At 48.6% G+C, this 21,414-nt stretch overlaps 10 protein-coding genes across 10 annotated transcripts; 5 read left to right on the top strand and 5 right to left on the bottom strand.

The window, feature by feature from the left end:
• The first annotated feature begins 298 nt into the window (after positions 1-298).
• BU26DRAFT_176677 (uncharacterized protein) lies at positions 299-1,071 on the top strand. The gene is made up of 2 exons (XM_033820344.1): positions 299-876; positions 979-1,071. The coding sequence occupies exon 1, from the start codon at positions 379-381 to the stop codon at positions 856-858; it is 480 nt and encodes a 159-aa protein (XP_033676353.1). The 5' UTR covers positions 299-378; the 3' UTR covers positions 859-876; positions 979-1,071.
• Positions 867-1,461, top strand: BU26DRAFT_440824 (ankyrin; the record flags this gene model as incomplete). The annotated part of the gene is made up of 2 exons (XM_033824421.1): positions 867-895; positions 942-1,461. 2 exons carry the CDS (start codon positions 867-869, stop codon positions 1,459-1,461), a joined length of 549 nt encoding a protein of 182 aa, XP_033676352.1.
• A 1,135-nt stretch (positions 1,462-2,596) lies between these two features.
• Positions 2,597-3,353, bottom strand: BU26DRAFT_176660 (uncharacterized protein). The gene has a single exon (XM_033820342.1). The coding sequence runs from the start codon at positions 3,180-3,182 to the stop codon at positions 2,643-2,645; it is 540 nt and encodes a 179-aa protein (XP_033676351.1). The 5' UTR covers positions 3,183-3,353; the 3' UTR covers positions 2,597-2,642.
• Positions 3,354-4,239: 886 nt separating this feature from the next.
• BU26DRAFT_468981 (uncharacterized protein) lies at positions 4,240-4,738 on the bottom strand (the record flags this gene model as incomplete). Its single annotated transcript, XM_033825304.1, has 1 exon — positions 4,240-4,738. A coding segment is annotated over exon 1 (324 nt), but the record flags the coding sequence as incomplete, so codon positions are not given.
• Positions 4,739-4,984: 246 nt separating this feature from the next.
• BU26DRAFT_525184 (uncharacterized protein) lies at positions 4,985-6,126 on the bottom strand. Its single transcript, XM_033830445.1, has one exon. The coding sequence runs from the start codon at positions 6,069-6,071 to the stop codon at positions 5,322-5,324; it is 750 nt and encodes a 249-aa protein (XP_033676349.1). The 5' UTR covers positions 6,072-6,126; the 3' UTR covers positions 4,985-5,321.
• A 5,134-nt stretch (positions 6,127-11,260) lies between these two features.
• On the top strand, positions 11,261-12,350 carry BU26DRAFT_535336 (uncharacterized protein; the record flags this gene model as incomplete). The annotated part of the gene is made up of 4 exons (XM_033831272.1): positions 11,261-11,326; positions 11,379-11,564; positions 11,618-11,920; positions 11,985-12,350. 4 exons carry the CDS (start codon positions 11,261-11,263, stop codon positions 12,348-12,350), a joined length of 921 nt encoding a protein of 306 aa, XP_033676348.1.
• Positions 12,351-15,782: 3,432 nt separating this feature from the next.
• Positions 15,783-16,585, bottom strand: BU26DRAFT_535335 (uncharacterized protein; the record flags this gene model as incomplete). The annotated part of the gene is made up of 2 exons (XM_033831271.1): positions 15,783-16,409; positions 16,463-16,585. 2 exons carry the CDS (start codon positions 16,583-16,585, stop codon positions 15,783-15,785), a joined length of 750 nt encoding a protein of 249 aa, XP_033676347.1.
• Positions 16,418-17,669, top strand: BU26DRAFT_176574 (uncharacterized protein). Its single transcript, XM_033820340.1, has one exon. It carries the CDS (start codon positions 16,844-16,846, stop codon positions 17,528-17,530), a length of 687 nt encoding a protein of 228 aa, XP_033676346.1. The 5' UTR covers positions 16,418-16,843; the 3' UTR covers positions 17,531-17,669.
• Positions 17,670-17,804: 135 nt separating this feature from the next.
• On the top strand, positions 17,805-18,236 carry BU26DRAFT_440823 (uncharacterized protein; the record flags this gene model as incomplete). Its single annotated transcript, XM_033824420.1, has 2 exons — positions 17,805-17,948; positions 18,003-18,236. The coding sequence occupies 2 exons, from the start codon at positions 17,805-17,807 to the stop codon at positions 18,234-18,236; spliced, it is 378 nt and encodes a 125-aa protein (XP_033676345.1).
• Positions 18,237-19,446: 1,210 nt separating this feature from the next.
• On the bottom strand, positions 19,447-20,077 carry BU26DRAFT_571833 (SF3b10-domain-containing protein; the record flags this gene model as incomplete). Its single annotated transcript, XM_033834187.1, has 3 exons — positions 19,447-19,605; positions 19,671-19,766; positions 19,832-20,077. 3 exons carry the CDS (start codon positions 20,075-20,077, stop codon positions 19,447-19,449), a joined length of 501 nt encoding a protein of 166 aa, XP_033676344.1.
• Positions 20,078-21,414: the final 1,337 nt, after the last annotated feature.

The raw sequence follows: 21,414 nt of genomic DNA, 5'->3' as shown, positions 1-21,414 counted from the left end.
ATTGTCAACGAGGTGTTGTTTAAAATCACGGTTATAGACCCCTGTGCTCGTTATTCTTGTCGTATTCATAGTGGGTCCGGTGCTCGAAGAAGTTGCGGAACCTCGCTGTCGGCTCCGAACCGAACGGCTAGAGCTCATTGCGTAATCGAAGCGACGTGTAGGTTCAGGGTCCTAGGAGCGTCAGTTTTGAAACCGGTAGGTGTTTTGCGATACATACGTACGGGAGGCAGAAAGCGGCGTCTATGTAGTGCGTAGCTGAGAGGTTAGAGTCGCGTCGATTCGGTGCATCTTGTTCTTGGCAGTAGATGAGTCACCTGGAACCTGCGACGAGAACCTATCGCCACCAGCATTGGCTCGTTTCATCGCTCGCACGGGTCTATGGGTCACCCCGCGTCTATGCACCTCGCTCAGCTCACGCATCTTGATGCCGGCTACGCCAAGACTTTACCCCGCGGGTGCTCGATCTCTTTACCTCACGGCAATCTCCTGCTAAGACGCATCCACTCGGGACAATGTCTTTACCTCCGCCGAAGATCACCGACCTCTCCCTCTATGAAAGGCCCGAAGAAGTCGAGCTATGCTACCAGGCCGCTTGTCAAGAGGATATCGATGGTGTCAAGAAACAGGTCCAGAGTCTCCTGCATGAACCTCGGTGGTCAACGTCTGAGCGAAACAAGCCTCATCCCACCTGGCTGTCCGAATCGCTTTTTATCGCCGTTAAAAGGCAGAACCTCGAACTGGTGCAACTCCTGCTCGACGAGAAAGTCGCGGAAGAATCAAATCTTCCGTTTGAAGCCGCGGTACGTGCACGAGCATTTAGGGTTATGGATCTCTTCCTTGGGCTTGGATGGAATATAAACACACCAATGGGCCCAGGTGAGCCTTCTACGTTGAGGTACTCTTCCAAGCCCTGAATACGATCTTTGCTTACAGACCTCTAGCATTCCTATATGTCAATCTGACTGGGAGATGGTTGAGTGGCTTCTCGCCCACGGTGCTGATCCTAACAGCCGCTGCGACTGGGATTTGACACCTATGTCTCAAGCTATGTTGGCAGCACCGCTGGATCTTATCAACTATTTGTTCTCCCAGGGGGCAAACCAGCATTGTGGACAACTCCTTCATTGGGCTGTTATCAGGGACAACGTTGATGCTCTACAGCTGGTCCGTCGAATTGTAGAGCTAGGTGTACCCATTAATGAGATCAAGTATGAAAATGACCCAGAAGGATGGTCGGCGCGAAAATGGTTTGGCCTTGGCACCCCACTCCATCGGGCTGCGGAGTTTGGGAAAGTAGACATCGTTAAGTACCTGTTGGAGGCAGGCGCCGACCCTCTGAAGTTGGATACCAAAGGCAAAACACCACGATATTGGGCCGAGACATGTAACTTCACAGAAGTGGCCCTCATTCTTAAAGCAGCAGAGGAGCGTCAGCTTCATGGCACAGATATCCAATACTAAAGATGGGCTATGCGGATATCTCTCCTGAATCATATGATACCCACTTCACATTGACTCAAGGACCCATATCCTACCGAGCGAACGATGGCCGCAATTTGACACCTTGTTACAATTCCATTTCCCTAAGAACAAGGGCCTGGCCTAGTTGGCGGTGGTGCTGCCAAAAGTTACCTGCGGTCAGACCGCGGAACTAGACGCAACTTGGGGAGCATTAAAGAATAGAACTAGATGAACAAAACGCTCGATGTCACCAATGATTGGCGGAAACTCTTTGCGCATATGAACCTTGTCAGACAGAACATCTGTTGACTCTTGGACTCTTCTACTCTAATGAAGTATTCTATTAGCTCAACAGATATGTAGCGGTATGTCAAATTGGCGTCATCGATCGAATCAGGGTATATGACGGCATGTTTTTGAGGGTCATTAAAGGGACAAAGGAAGACCGATTGGAAAAGGTAAGTTGCGTCTTGAGCTGTTTTGAAAGTTCGGTCGGCCTGCATAAAGGAAAGCAGCGCCCAAGTCGTGCATGACGCGGTCATACTCAAGTGCAGGGGGTTTAAGGTGAATCTATATCCGGCCGTGCAGGATCCAAACCCAAGTTGATTACGTGTTAAGCTGTGAACATGACGAACAATCCGCGGTTTGACCTCATAGCAGAACAATGATAGAATTGAGTTCTGCAGCTGTGCAGGAGGCCAGTTTATGCAGGTCCGCAGAACTTTTCGTAACACGGATTGATTCAGCGACGCGAGAAGAGCTCGCTTTATGCACCTGCTTCAACCCTTGCAACATGCATTGCTATTGACAGTGAAGCGTCTGCAATGTGGGGATGCCGTTGTTGCTCCTGCAGCTGCGCGCGAGCGTACCCAGGAGCGCAGATCGAGGACTCGGGAAGGCATGGCGGTGGTCAACGGGCGTAGGAAAGTACGTATAAAGTCTGCGATAAAAGCGAGTCCTTCATCTTCTTCCCCAAGCTACTCCTCAACTCATTGTTGCTCTCTTCATTCGCCGGCCAAGCCCCTTTTATTGAAGGAGTCCATTCTACAGCGCCGCTGCTTGAGTACCAGGGTAGATACGCCACGATAGACAGCAAGGTGAGAACTGCCACTACGAGGCGGATGGTTACCTACCCGCTTTGGAGCCAGAACTTGTCCCCCCTTCAAGCCTCATCGCGAGCTTCACCAGCGGCCGGATGGTGTCCATGCACCACGTGTTCTCATCGAGAGCCCATCGACTGGCACACTCACGCGTTCAACCAGATCTTTTTTACCTTCCGCAGCACGTATGGCGCCTCTAAACAGCCTCCTCCACCGTGCGTGCATTCGCCATGCCGCTGCGTACGGCTGCCACTCCTGTTCTTGGTGAGAGTCGGCATAGTCGCAGATGACGAGGCAGGGGAAGCTGTTCATTAGCAGCAAACTAATCCTCCATGTAATCATCCTGTAGTGTACCATCACCTCTTCGCTCTCGCACAGCTGCCGAGCCTCCTGGGCAGTGCGCAAGTCGCATGTCAACCCTCTCTCTTGGTCGAATGCCGCCTCGAATAGAACATCGGGTTCTGTCCTGTTACGCTGGAACTTGGGAATGCGGCTGAGCTTGGTAACGTACTTAGAGAGCTTGCTTCTGTCCCGCAGCGAGCAAAATCTGTGGCGGAGAGCTGAGCGACCGCGTCCGCTCAAACCCACCCGGCGTCGTCTTCCCATGCCATACTGTATCATCCGGCGGAAGGTCTGGTGCCTATTATTCTTTGCTCTCCTTCCGCCGTGGGGACCGATGGTTCATGCTCGTATGTGTACATTAAAAGCCGTCAACGTCGCTTGGGTGGTGCCAGCGGGTGTAGACTACGAGCGCTGTTTTGGGACGGACGTGGGTGGCAGAGGCTGGCTGGGTCGGTGAGCCATCTGCAAATGATAGTGTAGTTGGACGTCGGGGAGGCACCGGATGCTGCCGGAGTTGAGAGACACCGGGCATGTGGGTTGCGGAGGACTTCTGACGACTCGAGCTGCCGCTCCAGCAGGCGTAGAGTGTGGGTAAGGGCGGCCGCGCAAAGTGAGCGTTGAGATGGGTGGCAAGAGGTATCTGCCTTGTGTAGCGACTATGTCCAGAAGCTTCGGCGCGAGCTGTGGTGGGCAGGAGATGGCTGGTGGTGATGCAAATTCGAGGTTGGTTACCTTACGTAACCATGGAAGCGAGATTTGCATAAGCTGACATGATTGGTAGATGAATGCCCCCGATCGCCTAGAAGCCTGGCAGCGAAACTCCCCTCCTAGTGAGCAGACCCAACCTCGATCCTGTCCCTTCTCCCGCCACATCCTTCTCGAGACCCAAACGAAGGGGCACGCTGCGCTCACAGAGATCTCGAAAACGAGCGCCGCACGCACCTCCGCCTCTTGCGGGCTCTGCACGGTACCATCTTGCTGCTCTTCAACAGTACCGAGCTCTGGAACCTGATGGATAAGTGTCCTCGGTCCTTCAGTAGCCCCTCCCATCCCTCCTTCGAGACCTATCGCAGAGTCCACCCTGTCGTTCGTATGTGCACTTCGTCGACTCCCAAAATCGCTTGCAGTTAGACGAAAAGGTGGAGGCGACTGGTTCGACCCGCTGTCTGAAAGCCGTGCAGTTGCGGGCCTGGTGATGCACCTAAGACATTCAATTTGTTCGTACAGTCATGAATTCCATCTTGAATCTGAGTGAGGACATCAGGTAGTTGCGCTAGGATTTGATCCTTGAGAATCTTGCTGAGTCTAGGCTTCAGACTGGAACCTCAACCTGGGTGGGATGAAAGGATCTCCAGACACCAGAAGAGAAGAATTGCTCTTCAGCACGGTTGAGCTCCTGCAAAGAGGAGTGTCTCGTAGAATAATCCCGATTGCGGAGAACGTGCCATCCAAGTCGAAATATGACGTCCTTGTTCTGCGCAAGTTCGATATAGAAACGTTCGCTATCAGAGCCTTCATCCAGCGTATCCGGCTTGTTGATCAACCCAAGAGTACGCACGCCCTTCGGATCGATCTCACGGGAGTATCTGGTGATTGACTGGTTGTTGAAGTCATTCTTGGCGGACACTACGGCAAGGATGATGCTTCGTGGACTTCTCATATATGAGAGGACAAGAGACTAGACTGTGCCACTGTCTGCATCAGATTGTGAACAGTTGCATTCTCCCAAACGCGTCTTCTAGGCAGCGCTCGCTCATCACTCCTCCGCACAATCCGGCAAGTCCAAGTCGAAGCGGGCAACAAGTCTGGCCCACAACGACCTGCAGCCGTTGAATAAGCCGGCCACATACGCCGACGTGGATGTGGTGAGAGGCGACCTGCTAGAGGATATATGTGCTCGTCGAGGATCTCCAGGCCCTGTGCGAGAACGTGGGAATAATACAGGTACTGTCCCGATCCATATTTCCACCTCCTTCCTCATCTTACAATGGAAGCCGCCCAATTCGAACATGAACATTTCTACACTCACACACATTCATCCACACACGAGATTGCCGCTTCAGTACGTATTCAGCAAGAAGTATTGTTGACTGTTCATCCCTTGGATAGGGTCAAAAATTGATATATACCAACGAAATCGTCCTCGGCCATTCCTCCACCCTCCGCATGCGGGCGCCCCGTCTGCCTCTGGTGTCCGCAAAACTCCTCCGCCCAGGTTTAACTCGCCACCATCCACGGATAGCTCGCCGGCCAAGCAATCTCACCACGCCCGCCTCGCATGCGCCGAAACCCCGCCCACAGTCTATTTTTGCCACACTCTACGCATACAAATATGAATCGTCGCTCGCCGCGGTGGGACGACAACAAGGAACAATGGCCCTGGACCAAGCGGGGTCGGGGCAGGCGGATGACGTGCGATCACGGTGGTGGAATGCAGTCTTTTAAATCCTCCGGTTTGAGCCCAAAAAAGCCCAGTTCGCGTAAACTAGCCTCGTCATATATACCCTGTTCTTCGGTCCAGTTAAACGCTCTCCACAATGGAAGCTCGAAATATGGCGGGAAAAACCCTGCGAATTCCCAGTCTATGATACCGACAATCTCAAATGTATCCGGGCGGATGAAGACGTTCTGTGGGCCGAGATCGTTATGGCAAAGCACGAAGCATTCAGTCTTCGCCGATATTCGCTTCCAAGACCGTCGGTCACGATTGTATACTCGCTGTGGTGGAAATACTGGAAGGCTGGTGTCGATGCTTCCAATGTAATCTCGACGAAGAGAGCGAAGCTGTGGCAGCACGATAGATTTCATTTGCTCATCGACGGCAGTAATCGCGGCTAGCCGAGACCCTTCTTCTATATCCTCGAGAAGCGTCCCGTTCGTGATTCGCTCCGTCTCGAGGTGAAGGAGTCCATCCTTGGTGTACAGTCGACATTTTGGCACAGGAATTGCCGTTTTTGAGGCGACATATTCAATCGTTGCGGCCTCGTTTCGGAGCCGTTCCTTGGCCCAAAAAGGTCGGAGAACGTCGTTACTTGCGCGACGTATAAGCTCCCCCTCACCTAGCTCTCTTTTGATGACCCTATCTTCCTCAACAATCACGCAGCGTTCCCAAGTCTTCCAGCTCTTAATCTCTTGTCGGACGCTATTTGCGTCTTCTTTTGCCTCCATGTTTCTTTCGGTTCTCGTGCGTGAGGTTGTAACGTAAGACCATCCAGGTCCTGCCAGGATTCGGGTGCGTTGGGAAGGGTTTTTATGGCCCAGCCTAAGCTTGTCCGTGCGCTATGATGAGTCAGCCCTCACCAGTTAACTCATAACTAATGCCGAAGTTTCGTCCGGAATTAGCGAATTACAAAGAACGGCCTCGGACAAGAGCAGTAACGGGTAGTCGGTGTATGAACGCATGGCGTTTTGATTCACTAACGACATCCGTGACGTTTCAATACAGCTCTATGTAAACGAAGGTCTCCATCCTGTTCAAATAACCTCCGTCGCCAAAGACCCTTTCTCCACACGTTTACGCAAGCTTTGCTCGAAAAACAATCTTTAACCGCCAACAAAGGTAGCTGTATAGATGATTCCATTCACATACCGTTCCATCAAGCTGCGAGGCACAGCTTTCTCGTTTACTGTGGTGTATGCTTCTCGGCAGTCGGTCCGCAGCTTGTGTAAGAGCATACAGAAAAGGGCTGTGCATTACAGGTAGGACATTTGCCTTTCCAGGTGTGCGAGATTTCCGTGCGGCAATGGTAACAAGGAGAAGTGGCCATCTTGGAGAACGCAGGGTGAGACAGAAACCAGGTTTAGATCAAGAGCAGTCGGAAGCTTGGGGAATACTGTAGGACCACAATCATTAGTTCTGCCTGTCTTGATCTCCGAGTTTGTGGACTCACATGGCGTTTGAAGTCTCCGAATATTCTCAAGGCGGCTTCCTATCGACTGTGTTCAAGACTTCGTTTCTATATATGAGAATTTGTCGGCGAATGCACCCCCGAAAAAAGAAACGAGCACGGAGTGTGCTCTCTGCTCGTAACACCCAATTTGGCCGAAACTCCGCCAATAAACCTGCAGCTAGGTTGATGCATGACCCGCATTGTGCCAAGGCGGTCCTGGCCGGAACTAGAAATGTGCGCGGAAGTGGGCTCCCAACCTTGTCCCCCATGCAGGCTGCTGTGGAATAGCGCTTCGTATCCGGCCGAGTTTGCCCCGTTCACACGAACGGCAGCCAATCCTTGTCAAGATTGTCGTTCTAAAAATATTAAGGTAGATGTATAGTAGTAGAGTAGGTAATAGGTTTAGACTATAGATATTTAATTTAGGTAGTAGTCTAGCCTAATATACTACCTAATATCTTATTAGTCTAGATTTTACTCTTATAATCTCTAACCTTCTAATATCTCTTAGCAGAATCTATTACTCTATATATAGAGTATAACTATCTTAGTAGTCTAGTCTAATATACTATCTAATACCTTAGTAGTCTAGATTTTACTCTTATAATCTCTAGTCTTTCTCTATATCTAGACGTATTACTATTAGCCTTCTAATATCTTTTAGTAGAATTTATTACTCTATATATAGAAGTATAACTACCTTAACCTCTAATATTTACTCTAGTATATACTTAGTATTATTATTATTAAGTTCTTCTAGTAAGAACTCTTTAGTAATACTATATTTACAGTATTAGTAATAGTCTAATACTTAGACTAATACTAGACTTACCTATAATTAGTTAGATAGTAATTATTAAATAGCTTTAGAAGAGATAGTACTTTATCTTCTTCTACTAGGTTAATTTTACTATATATATATATAGCTTTTATATCTAATATTAAAAAGTTAGAGCTATAACTACTTATTCTACGCTAGAGAATAGTATATAGAACTATAGTAGTAGTAAGTTAGAGTTTAGATTAAAGTTAAAACTATCTTTATCTTTAGGCGTAAGTTTATAGAGTTAATAAAGTATTTTAACCTTATTTATATTATTAGTTTTATCTATAGTATATTTATATTCTATCTTACTACTTACTCTATTCTATTAGTTAAGAATATTACTTAATATATCTACTAGTACTTTAAAGCTAGAATAGATAAAGTTAAAGTAGGTCTATATTATATTAGTTAACGTATTAGTTTTTTAGAAAGCTATATTTATACTTACGTAAATAGCTTATAGTTCTATATAGAGAATATATATCTTCTAGCTAAAATTATTAAGTATAGTAAGCTTTTAACTAATCTTATTAATTATATTTCTTTATTTAGTTTAGATAATATGCTAGTTACGTAGTAGTATAAACTTAGTAGTCTTCTTCTAGAATTTAGCTATTACTATAGAATTAAACTCTACGTTTTCTATTATATCTTTTATCTTAATATCTCTATTCTTATCTATAGTATTCTAGTTATTATTATTTAAGAATAGAATAGTTTAAGTAGTAGTATTAGAATTAATAGCTACCTTTAAAGAGTTAAAGTTAATACTAATATTATATATACGCTATATAGGTATATAGAAGGTTTATTAAAATAGATATTTATTACTAGAATTTCTAGACTTTACTTACTAGGTCTAGTACTTACTAGTAGAGAACCTATAGAATATTAGTTATATAGTCTAATATATAAACTAATACCTATAAGTACTTACTTATAATTAATAATAATATTCTTAGACTATACTTTAAGCTCTTTTATAAGCTAGTCTTTCTTAGTCTTATTATTCTTCTTATCTATCTTCTATTAGGCTACTAGTATAAACTTCTCTTTCTAGAAGTCTAAGTAGTACTTATTAGTAGTATTCTTATCTAGTAGTACTTAGAATTCTTTATCTTATTTCTTTTTATATATTTATTAGTTCTTAATAGTATTATAGTTTATAGATAACTCTTTCTCTTTTTTTTATAATTTTTAAGATACTATATTATAATTAGCGTAATAGTCTACGTGTTAGTCTATAAAAGCTAAAAAAAGAGTATTAGTATAAAAAAAAGTATTAGTATAATATTTAATAAAAGTTATAGATTTTCTAGTTTATAATACTTATAAGTTAAAAATTTTATTTATTTATAGGTAGGTAAGAGAATTTTATAGCTTACGCTATAGAAGTAGAGTAATAATATTATACTTATATAATTATATAATTTTTAGCACGCTACCTTTATCTTAACTTTTTAATCTTTAAATATTTTCTTCTTTCTTATACTATACTTTTTTACTACTCTACTTAGTAAATTTTATATATAGAGTAATATTTTAGCTATTATAGGCTAATACGCTTAACTAATATCTTTCTTTACTTTTTATTTTACTATTTTATAAGTACTTAAGTTTCTTTTTACTCTTATTATTATTTTTTTATTATAACTTTTTAATTTAACTTTTCTTATTATGCTTATTATTACTATTCTAACACGTTTACCTATATATTAGGTTTCTATTCTACGTTATTATAATATAGAAAAGCTAAGTATTAAGAAGTCTTATTTAAAGCTCTAGATACGTCTTAACTTCTACTAATCTTATTAGAAAATCTAGTCTAAGTTCTCTATACTCTCTTCTATACTAGAGAGTTCTACTAGGTTAGATATTTTAGCTCTATAGTCTTAAATAGAGAATTCTAATCTGCTAGCTACTTCTTCTATACTATCTTCTAGTCTACGTTCTCTACTATCTTCTAGTCTACGTTCTCTACTATCTTCTAGTCTACGTTCTCTACTATCTTCTAGTTTACGTTATCTATCTACTTCTTTGTCTAATTCTACTTTACTATCTAGACTTACTCTACTAGTTACTTCTACTAAGTAAGCTTTTACCTCTCTAATTAATAGTTTTACTAGACCTACTCTATTAGCTACTATAACTTCTTTAACTATCTATTATAATCTAGCTAGACCTACGCGTAAAGATATAGCTTATACTTATAGTAGTTATAGTAATAGTAGCTCTTATAGTACTATTACTACTAAGATACTAAGAAAAAAACCTACTTAGATAAATACTAGTTAGTTAGATATTAGTCTATATATTAGGTCTTACTAACTATTTTTAGCTCTTAGAGGTAAGAATAAAAAGACTTAGAAGACGTTAAAGTAAAAGAAGATCTATAAAACTAATATAGATTCTAGTATTTAGAAGATAATTAGCTATAATATTAATATACTCTACGCTTAAATCTATTATAGAGCTACGTCTAAAGAATCTAAGATATACTATATAGAGTTTAGTAGTAAGTATCTATATTATTATTTTTCTAAATTCTATATATAATTTACTAATATATTAAAGTATAGACTCTTTAGAAGATTAAGTATTACTAAAGAATAGTTAGTACTCTTACGCTTATAACGCTATTCTACTATCTTTACTATAAAATTAGTACTAAGTATAAAGCTAATATACGCTAGTAGACTAATATACTTAGTATTTTCTAGATACTAACTAAGAACTTTTTATATACTTTTCTATAAAGTATATATTCTATTATATATATTAGTTTATATATTAGTCTAATCTACTTATAGCTACTAATCTTACCTATATTTATAGAAAGCGTATTACTTTTTAGACTAGAGATATTAAGCTTATTCTACGCGTTATATTTAATTTAGATAGTTAGTTTAATTTTATTAATAATAACTATAATAAGTTATTTATAGATTAGATTTATAGCTACTTAGACTAGAGTTAGAGTAGTAAGTATTATAGCTTAGAGTTAGAGTTTAGTTTCTTAAATATTTTACTTATAGAACCTTTTAGATATATAGCTCTATTAGCTTTATAGTAAAATATAAGAGCTTATCTACTAAATTTTTTTTTTTATATAATCTACTTACTATATCTTCTAAATATTTATAAATAATTAGCTTTATATATTATAGATAAGTTAGATAGCTTATCTAGATTTATCTTAAGTAGCTTAGAGTTAGAGAAATCTAAATAAAATAGTAGCTTTTTAGTAGAGAATTAGTATTTTTAGAGAGTTTAATAATATAGAGAGTTTAATAATAAAGTACGTTAAGATTTTACTTAGTTATTTAAGAAATATAAGTTAATTTTTGTTAGTTTTTATTACTAAGAAATTATAGATAGTTTAATAATAAAGTAGATTAAGAGTTTAATATCTATAATAATAGTTTTAAGCTAGAGAGCTTAATAAAATATAATATCTAGGCTAGTAGTAATAGTAGTAGTAGTAGCGGTTAGCGGCTAGACAGTAACTGCGCGTCCGCCACCGGCTCCCGAGCGCCTAGGCAGCACTTTCCCGGACCTCCTCTGCCAAGCGAATTGGCCCTGCTTCCCACAACTACCCCCAAAACTACCCCCAAAACAACAGTACACACCCCGAGTCTGCCATGTCCACCGCTGTGTGGCCGCCCATAGACGCGGCCCGGCTCGCCAGCGAGCAAGCCGCGTCGCAGGTATGTCTTGCGCTCGCCCAGAGCCGTCGCGACACGCTGATCCCTTGCCCAGGCCCGTGAGCTCGCATGGCTGCTGGTGCAGCTGCGTGAGACGCTGCAGTCGCTGAAGGCCGGCCTCGAGGAATGCGCCGCCCTGCTCGCGCCCACGGAGAACGGCTCGACGCTTGTGCTGTCGTCGGTGCGCTCCGAGAGCCTGAAGGGGCTCGTCACCCGCGTCGGGGCCCGCATAGTCAAGGGCGTATGTATGTATCTGCACCCGCTGACCTCGGGACTGACCCGACTCTTCTATAGAATGTCAAGCTCCGCCTGTCGAGCCTCCCCCCTCCGCGCGGATCGTCCGGCTACGACCTCACCATTTCCTCCGCGCCGCAAGCACCCACGCTCGTCATCCCACAGCTGACCTCGGTGAGGACGTCGATCAACACTTGCTTGGATGTCATCGACGTGACAACCTGGACCGGCGATGCAAAGGACGCCAACTTCGTCGCAGGCCAGCTGCGGCTGCTGCACGACCACATTCAGGAGGCTCGACAGGCGCTCAGAGGATACTCAGACGTCCAGCCTCCATGGTGGGAGAATCCCGTAGACGAGAAGGTAAGGCAATGCGAGCTCCTATTCGCTCCTATTCTCGAGCGCCTAACGAGCCCTGCCCATCCAGATCTTCGACCCTCCGTTGGCCCCCAACGTGTCGTTCCACCTGTTCATCTTCGACGCCGCCCTCCTCCTGGAGATCCGGACACTCGAGATCCAGAACGGCGGCGGCGACGACTCGTACGCCGGCTTCAGCTTTCGCGACAGGCTGGCTGTAGCACTGGGCGGCGCGAGGCCCCCCGTTCACGACGAGGCCGATCGCACATTCACGTACAGAGGGCAGGAGGTGCGTGTCAAGGAGAAGATCCGCGTTGAGAGCCAGGATCCCGCCCTCATCTCGGCCATGGCCAAACTCAATGCTCTCGAGCACAGTGTCATTCTGAGCCGGAAGGCTCTCAACATTGTTCTGGGCCGCGAGGAGCAAATGGACTGAGCGCGATACCCACGCCCTGACCCGTTTCCCGCTTCTCCAATGTTTCCGCGGCGTTCACTGCCCCGTACTGGGCCGCACACTCTCCATGCATACCTGCAAAGGTTAGGTAGAGGCGCCATCTCCACGGAGACAAGGCGTTGCCGCTGCTGCTCTGCATTTTCTCCGCGGCACCTCCGCTAGGGTGGCTGAAAGGGACTAGTGGCTGATCGCGTTATCGATAGCAGAACCAAAAAAAAACTGCACTGCGTCAAATCACACTCTCCATGCATACCTGCAACAAGCAGGCCGAGAAGTTCCTGATCGAGAATGACGGGTTGAAGATAAAGCTTCCCAAAGGCTAAGGACAAGCTAACGGTGTCGCCAACGCAGATGCCAGGTACTGGAAGGATCGAAATCTCCGGACAGACACTCCTGTTTGACTTTTTGAGCTGGTTTTGGCGGCCAGCCAGGTTGCATGAGTGCCGTGGACCGCGAATGGAGACGCGCCTCGTGCGAGTGTATACTAGTAGGTTGGCTTCTTGTATCGGCCCCTCGTAGGCCATGACGTGCATACTCTCAGTCAAGAATAAAGCTTCCTCTTGTAGTCTCAGCCACCGGTTCCGGGTGCGCATCGTGAACGCGTCGTGATGTTGTTCTCCAGGCTCGGCGCCATCGAATCCCGAACTCCAGGTAAGTCCATTCCGCCATGCGCATCGAGCGATTGCTGACACCAGAATCTCATCTTTGCGTGGAGGAGGGAAAGTCGGACATTCGCGGAGGTCGTCACGTGGTCGTGAGGGACGCGTGCGACCCCTGGTTGTCCTGCCCCACAACTCGCTTCGAGTCAGCCTTCCCATTTCTGGACAATGCCGAAACGTTATTCAGACCTTCCATCGCGTCCCGACATCCGTCACGGCCATCTGGGAGCTCATCGCGAGCTGCAACAGCCTCTATATACGCTCGGAGAGCTCTGCGTAGCTGATTCAGAGCCTTGTAGCTGCCTCGCCCTGTATGATTGCTGGTCCTCCAAAGCCGGGGCATCTACCGCTGGCCCAGAGGATCTTGATAGGTCCTACGACTTCTGGACTCCGCGCTGAAGGCACTCAGAAAGGTTGAGTCCTCGGAGAGATATGCCGTCTGTATTCCACTTGTTCAGCTTCCGACTGGCCTCTGTCCAGAGATCTTCGCCGTTTGTTTGAGGTATCCTCCAAGTGGTCAGCACGTCGGGGTTTCTAGATCCTATCTTGTCCGTATTTACTTTCGGAGTGGCGATCGCGGGTCTACGACGGTAACGGATGAGAAGAGCGGTGATGCGCATACGTTTCGGTTGAAGAGCTAGCGATTGGGGAGTGTAGGAGCGCGAAGAATGCAAATCTGCATGACAGTCAGCGGCGACTATGCAGCCGGGGAATGAGAAGCTGTGGCTCTCTATATAACTGCAGCAGCCAGAAGTATGCACCTCCATCCTCGCTCAGGCCCACGGGAGTAGTCCACCGCGTTCAGGAAGTAAAGTTTCGCTGGACAGTTACGCGCCGCCTGTTGCAGCCGGGTTATCCTACTCCGTGGATATCAGAGTCTCTCCGAAGCTTTGATTTGATCCAAAAGTTTTATGGCTTGTCGGTCCTCGTGCGGTATCGCTGGTGCCTTTCCTGGTCCTATAGAGGTCTTTACTACAGGCCTTCCGATCGAGCGTTCTGTCGAAGGGCTAGAGTCGCCGATAAGTCCGTGGCTTATCCTTTCGGTTCTCAGAAGACAGCAAGAACGGAGAATTGCTCCGCCATCTTTGGAGTAGAGCTCCGCCTCCGGTATCAGACCCGCCGCTCTCATTCCGCCGTGAGCTGATATGGGCCTATCTCGGAGTAGCAGGGCGTCCCTGAGTACCTTCTGCCTGCTCACGATGTTTTCCACGCGCTCCCATAGTGGGAGGACGCTCAGAGCTCCATGCGGGGGTCGTAATAGAGAAGCGCGGCGCCTTCGCCCAGGCTCGCGGGAACAAAACGTCGGTGGTCGAGGCGGCGCGTCGCTTCGGTCGGCCGGTCAGGGGACTCTTCTGCGATCGAAGTCAGTAAGAGGAGTGTATCGCAGCGCGGCTTGCGAAGATGGTCTGCAGAGGTGATGCTGGTGCCGCCGCTGTAGATTCATCAGCGGATGGAGTATCTCCGCCACCGGCCTCGAATAGATTGCGCGCCCGTCGAATGCGGTAGCTAGAGAACCGTCGTCGCCCGTCTCCTAGTATCGCTGTTAGTAGGGAGTGGTCCCGGGATGGTGCAAGAGTTGGCTTCCGCTCCGCTGATGTTGTGGTTTTTGAGGCAGCGCAACGCCGAAGTGAGACTTCTATCACCAGCATCTGAGGGGGATGAACGAGGCAAGCAGCTCGACGCACACATGCAATCCGACCTCGTAAACCTCATCCTGGAGGCCCCGGTGCACTATCTGTCTGCATCTCGCCCCCGCCGTTCGAGGGGCTCGCCTTCCTCACAGGCTCGCAAGAGATACCGCTCTTCTCCCTTTTCCACACCCCTCGAGCGCCTGGGGATGCCCTGCTTCCAAAAGCCTCTAGAGGCCTGGGAAAAGTGTACTAGGAGCTACTTGGCTAATCTATCACCCCCTAGGCCCTATACTATCCGGCTTCGAGACAGCGCAGTATCAACCCAATGTAGCCGAGCTGAAGGCCCTCAGGTTCATGAATACATTGCCCTCTTTCGCACCTCGTGCTTCGGCTTCTCCTGCGCAACCTGTCTCCGTAAATGAGGCCGAAGTCCTCCAGAATACATTATCCCAAGCTGATATTGATTCTAAAGACCACACCCCTCAATCCCCTTTCCCCTCGACGCCGCCCCACTCCCCCGTACCACCCAAACAAACGCCCCCAAAGCTACACACCCCACTACCCGAAACAGCAAATTATCCCACTCATCTTTACACTATTACACCAGTTATTATCGTACACATGCGGCCACGGCGTAGTCGCCACATTCCTCGGACGCGCATCCGCGGGGCGGACGGCGCAGGATCGCGGAGCCGAGGAGGAACTCGTCGAGTGTGAGGTCCTCGAAGAAGTTAGTGGCGGAGAAAAAGGAGTTAGAGAGGATGTCGGAGCCGGAGGCGTCAGCAGCTGAAGACTCATAGAGGCAGGAGGCTGGCGAACTGCGTTCGGGCGTAGGCGGTTGGTGGGTGATGGGCAGCCGGGATTCCATTAGGAACTTCAGCTTTTGGCAGGTGGATGGAGTGGGTTGGGAATTTGAGGTGTTGAGGAGTGGTTTGAGAGAGTGTGATGGCGAGGGCTGGTTGGGTGCTGGGGGCGGTGTTGAGGTAGTTGGCCGATTGTGTGAATGTGCTTAAGTGGGCAAGGTCGGGAGCATGGAAAGTGTGGCGAGGCGAGTCTGTAGCTCTGTAGCGACTCCAGGGAATGGAAACGAGGTTGCGTGTGTTGGGGAATATGTCGTTACTCTACTACTTGGGATGATCTTCAGGATCCTCGTCAGGCATTCCAAGAGCCCTCTTCAACTCCTTGGTCCATTGACGAACTGGCTTCTTTCCCTCTCGCAGCTCCATGTAGAATGTTCTGAGCGGTTCGGGAAGCTGCTTCGCATCCAGGAATCCATCGTCGTCGACGTACTGCTCCATATATCCAATCATGGGCATTGCGAAGCTACCTATACGTTTCGCTGAATCACGTGCGTACAGGCGCAGAAATGCTTCCAACAGGACTATAGACTGGGGAATAACCACTGGATGCTCGATCCGCTCGAACACGCCTGATCCCCGGCCAGGTCGCCAAGGCGGCAGAACGGTCTGGTCAGATGCGAGAACAAGATACGGGGGAAGCTTGGGTTTCTGCGGGCATAGGAGAGACTCGTCCAGTGCTGGCAGGAACCAGAGCGTCTCGGATTGGACATAGAGCCCCACTGCGACTTCTGAGGCTTCGACGTGCATGTGGAACGCGGGCGGTGGCGTATATCGCTCCTGTGGGCCTGAGGGACAGGTTTCTCCATGTTGACATGGCGTTATTCTGCTGGTCTGAGAGAGCGCCTTGACGCCAGCCTGCAAACAGCCGTCCGGAATGACAAAGTCAATCGACTTGTACAGAGTTAGGCCAGGACATAGAGTTCTTGCGATCGAGGGGTACCTACGCCTATGATAGATGGTACGCCGTGGACATTGAGAAGATAGTGGCCCCAGAGGACGCAGGGAACGTGGGTCGAGTTGAGAGCCTGCGCAATGGATGTCACGAATGATGGAGAAAGATCCGACATTTTTTCCTTCCACAATTGCTTCCGTCAGAGTCGCTAAGGTCTCGGGTGATTGCTGTTGGATTGTGTGCGGATGGCGACGGGGATATACAAAATGGTAAACGTAGGCGCTTGGAGGGCTTGGCACTACCGGATTTGAAGTGCCAAGACCAGCTGCCGCTGAACACCTCTCGTTACCACATACACCAACGCCGCCCTCAAAATCCGGAGTCGACGCGCGTACTTTGCCATCCAGTCTCTCACCGCGAATTTCGAGAAGGTATGTGTGCCGGAGACAATTTCGCCTGTTTTAGCGCGCTCCCCCCAGAACTGCGACTCCTGGTTTGGGAACACGCACTCTCGGTATGGACAGTCTGGGCTGCGGCTCCCAATAGTGCTGCAGGTAGCCACCTCACCGCGAATCGTTTGCCTTTCACCATGGCCTTCGTCGGGCCCGTGCCGTATTTGGCAGGCCTGTCCTGCAGGGAAGCCCGGCGGCTGCTGGAACGATCCTACGTCAAGCCCGTTCTCGGTCCAAGGGGCACAGCGACAATCGGCGACGTCTACTGGGTCGATCTGAAGAAGACGGTCGTCTATCTCGGCGGTGGTTTCAACGCGATAGCCGTCCTAGACAGCTTTAGTGCGGGTGGACTCTCAAAATTCGAACACGTCGGTCTATCATGGTACCGGTTCCAGAGACTTGCTCGAACGTGCCAGCGCTTGGCGGCGTTGTGTCCGGGGATTCGCACCGTCATCATTCAGCGAAGCGAATCAGAAATTGCTACCAATAACTCCACATACAAGCCATTGAGTCTCGAGACGGCTGCTGGCTTCGCGAACATTGCTGAAAAAAGCGGGCCTGAGTTAGGATATGAACAGCTTGACACGCATCATCTGCGAGCGCTTCTGCTTGATTACTTCGGCGATTCGCCTCCTATGTTCCATCTTTTGCCCCCGGGCTCTGTTTAACGCTCGCCACAATGTTCGATGCGCCGCCTCCTGTAACGAGATCCCTCGAGACGCCGGGAACAATAGGATATGGCATCGTTTGAATACCCCTACGGACAGTCTCAGAAGATCAGCAGAGAGGCACAGCACGATTGAAGTCTCGAGAATTTTGTCGTTTCGTGTAAGTATATATATCTCCTGCACGACTACAGGCTCTCCAATCCGCTACGCTTTTCCTGAGTTGCTGTCCTTTCTCCGCTTCTTGCTTTTGTCCTATCCTTCACTATCCTGTAATATGCCTTCTCTAAACGAGCTCGAATCAGCTGCCGCCCAAGTCATCGCCATTCTCAAGAGCATCAGCGAATTCTCAGATGCCAGTGTGGCCGTCATTGGCGGTTTAGCCCTTTGGAAATACATTCCCAACGGTAGAACGACCGAGGTACTAAGCTCTACTATTGCTTGTAGCCGTTATTCGGACTGACACGGCTTCCAGGATGTTGACTTCATTATCAACATCAACAGTGCGCCAAAGGGTGTCAAGTCGAAACTCCTGGCACTTCCCAACTCTCCGTTCGTTGAGCATGCGCAAGTCTTCTTCTACAAGGTCCCCGAGGGCCCTGCCGTTCAAATTGACATCACTCCAGAGTGGCAGGTCCGTATGCCCTTCCTAGAGCCACTCCTGGTCTCTATATCAGCAAGACGAAGGCGTCTTGCTCACATCCAATAATTAGTCCCCGTACACGCCAATGGTACAGTATCTCGTCCACCTCTCCCGCCACGGAATCGACCGAAATTGAAGCGAACTCGCTGTGATTGTGTCGAAGTTACTAGTTATCATTCAAGGCTTCCTCAATCAACATCAACCCGTTCGGTTGCGCTCCCCGCTCTTGTCGGCTGCTTATCACCGTCCTTGATCGTTTATCCGCCCTCAAGTCTTCACGATGGCAGTCGGCAACTATATCGAGCCTGTCAACTCGGTAAATTGTCCAAAATGTGGATACAACAATATAACCGGCAAGGAAACATGCGAAGGAACTTTGGCGGATGGCAGCATCTGTGGTGCTGCGCTTCCTATTGCTACAGCCTGATAAGGTAGTCAGTCTCCGTATCCAGCGTACTGAAGTCATAGTAATTGTCCGTAGCGCGTAAAGGCAGAGAAATGGAAGCAGCTATGATGCCATGGGCTAGTGTAGGGGTTACAGCTGTTAGAGTAGCACTGGAATGCAGGCAGAGACACGTTTATAGTAGAGTACTGTTAATAGGAATCTTTACAAGACTTCGCCGCCGTCTATTCAGGAATCATAAGACTATTCTCTACATTCTCAGCAAAAATATCTGATTGTCGGATCACCGTTGGGGCGCTTTGTACCCTCGCCATTCCATCCAGGCCTCTGCATGTTCGTCAAACCCTTGAGCTCCAAGCGCCTTTTGGACTTCGGCTCTCCACCAGGTCTGATCATCGGTTGCTGAAGCAGACAAGTTCATCCCGCTGGAGATTCGAAATTTAGTCCTAATCCAGCCTCGAGGAAAGTAGCCAGCAATTTCCTAGTCAATAATCCCTACCTCTCCCAACTTCGGCTTATCCTCCGCAATGATATTCGTGGGTCCTAGGTTAGCATGGCCAAAGACGAACGAAGAGCAATCCATGCCTATCGCCTCACACCCCGCCTGAAGTGAGCTGAAGTTATCGCTACCCGGGGGCGTGACAAGGAAGTGTTCTGGTATGCATTGATTATCTACGCCGCATAGCCTGTCCGTTCTCCACTCTGCCATTTCCTTGCACATGTTTACCACAGCGTTGACGTAATGAATTCGCCACTGTGTATTCAGACTTGGCCACGCTGCGTCCAGGGTTCGACCTGGGATCCTCTGAACGAAAAGGTAGGATCGGTCATTGAGAGCTCCGCTGTGCCTCTATTCCAGTCTCAACTTGGTCTTCAGAAACGGGCGCGCTGCCCGTCCGGCCCGAAGCCGTATTTGTCCGCCTTGGGCGCATCCTTCGGCGGTCGGGGAGGACGAGGCCAGTCGTACTGAACCTCCTCCTCTGTCTTGATCTTGACTTCGTCCTTAACCTCCGCCTTCTTCTTGCTCTCCTTCTAAAGCGACATGTTAGCGCCATTTAACGTGCATATGGGTGTAGAAATAGAGAGGAGTAACTCACCTTCGGCGGTCGGGGAGGAGAAGGCCAGACCTCCTCCTCCTCCTCTGTCTTGATCTTGACTTCCTCCTTAACCTCCGCCTTCTTCTTGCTCTCCCTCTAAAGCGACATGTTAGCGCTATTTAACGGACATATGTGTGTAGAAATAGAGAGGAGTAACTCACCTTCGCCGGCGGCAGCCCAGCGCCCCACACCATCTTCTCGAGCATCTGCAGCCGCGTCTGCTCGCGTGACTGCCCCAGCCCGATCGCCGCGTACGTGAGGAGGGGCGGATGCCCCACGAAGGACGCCAGCGTATCGCGAGCGATGTTGGCGTGCCACTCAGCAGCCGCCGTATCCGCACTGCCCGTGCCGATGTAGCGGGCTTGCAGGGCCTCGAGGTTCTGCCGATCGCGGAGTTTGTCGGCCATGGTGGCGGTTGTGTTGTTGTAGTGAGGTGAGGTGAGATATGGTGTTGTGGGAGTGGAGAGTGCTGTTGGTGGTTGAGGAAGAAAAAATCTGCGTGGGGGGTTGGGTGAAAGAGAAATATATAGCGGGAGTGAGCGGGCTAGCCAACCCCGCTCCCGTAAGCCTAGCATCTTGCCTGGCCGCAGATCCTGCAGCATGTCTTGTCCGCAGTCGCAGACTCCTCTAACAGCGCATCAAAATATCGCACTGTCTTTTAGCTTCGCGGACCCGCCGTTGACGCCCCCGCTGACCGACGTGAAGCCCTTTGCGCAACCCAACGAATTATCACGCTATTCGAAGCTATCCGAGCCGAAGGTACACCCAGCAAGACCCGTGGACAAGTCAGGGCACCGGCTTGTCGGAGACGAGGCGCTGTCGGGATACATAAAGGATAAGATAGGGCGCGTGCTACGGGCATGAACCATGGCTCGCTGCGGCGGAAGGAGAGCAAGGAATAATGGGCATCAAACTTTCGGCGGCGCAATATAGCAGAGTGAGTAGGGAGCGTGGGACATTCTCTGCTTTGAGGTGGAGGCAGCTGGCCGAATGAATAGCTTCCCGTGCCTCGTCGTCCGCTGCGACTATGCCGACTCACACAAGAACAGGAATGGCAGCCATGCCCGTCGGTGCCTCGATAGGAGCGATTACCAATTCTGGCTAGCACAAAATTACTATATAATCATAACCAAGGCGGGCGTGCTTGTGGCTGTCAGGCCTGTGGCTGTGCAAATTCCTTAGCAAGCGGGCGCTGAGTCCCGCAGCCTTGGGATCAAACTTTAAACCTTGGCTACTCTCTGCCTCCCCGTCGACCAGTTCATCCCTTGTAGCCACCTCACACTTGCGGAGCTTGAGCAGTTTTGTTAGTACTGTACGTGTGAATGTTGTGGCGACTTGTTTTGGCTTGGTGTCAAGGGGTCCCCCTGGGCATAGCACCAGCCACAGGTACGTCATACGACCTAGCGGATATGTGGCGCTGTTGCTGAGTCAATTAGAGCACAGTCTTGACTCCCTGATCAGTCTGCGCGACAGCCATGAGCAACCTTCGCGATGCAGCACAACTTACGGCTATGCCTATGTCGTAGACTCCTATAAGGGCGCATCAACATATTACACCGCCTTCTAGCTTGACGGTCCCGCCGTTGGCGCCTCCGCCGAGCGACGAGAAGCCCTTCGTGCAAGCCCTGTCCCCACGACTCTCCACCTCCACTTCTCGCCGCCCTGCGCCTAATTAGACCCGCCTATGAGTCGCCTGACGCCATAGGGTCGTCGAAGCTGATCTGTGTTGCTGCCGCGAAGAGCT

This window comes from Trematosphaeria pertusa, assembly GCF_010094035.1.
Source record: "Trematosphaeria pertusa strain CBS 122368 unplaced genomic scaffold BU26scaffold_24, whole genome shotgun sequence".
Lineage (NCBI taxonomy): Eukaryota > Fungi > Ascomycota > Dothideomycetes > Pleosporales > Trematosphaeriaceae > Trematosphaeria > Trematosphaeria pertusa.
This window is presented reverse-complemented; position numbering and strand designations above follow the sequence as displayed.

Coding starts and splice junctions, on each gene's coding strand:
- BU26DRAFT_176574 (XM_033820340.1), top strand. CDS start 16,844: ATGTGTGCCGGAGACAATTTCGCCTGTTTTAGCGCGCTCCCCCCAGAA.
- BU26DRAFT_176660 (XM_033820342.1), bottom strand. CDS start 3,182: ATGATACAGTATGGCATGGGAAGACGACGCCGGGTGGGTTTGAGCGGA.
- BU26DRAFT_525184 (XM_033830445.1), bottom strand. CDS start 6,071: ATGGAGGCAAAAGAAGACGCAAATAGCGTCCGACAAGAGATTAAGAGC.
- BU26DRAFT_176677 (XM_033820344.1), top strand. CDS start 379: ATGGGTCACCCCGCGTCTATGCACCTCGCTCAGCTCACGCATCTTGAT.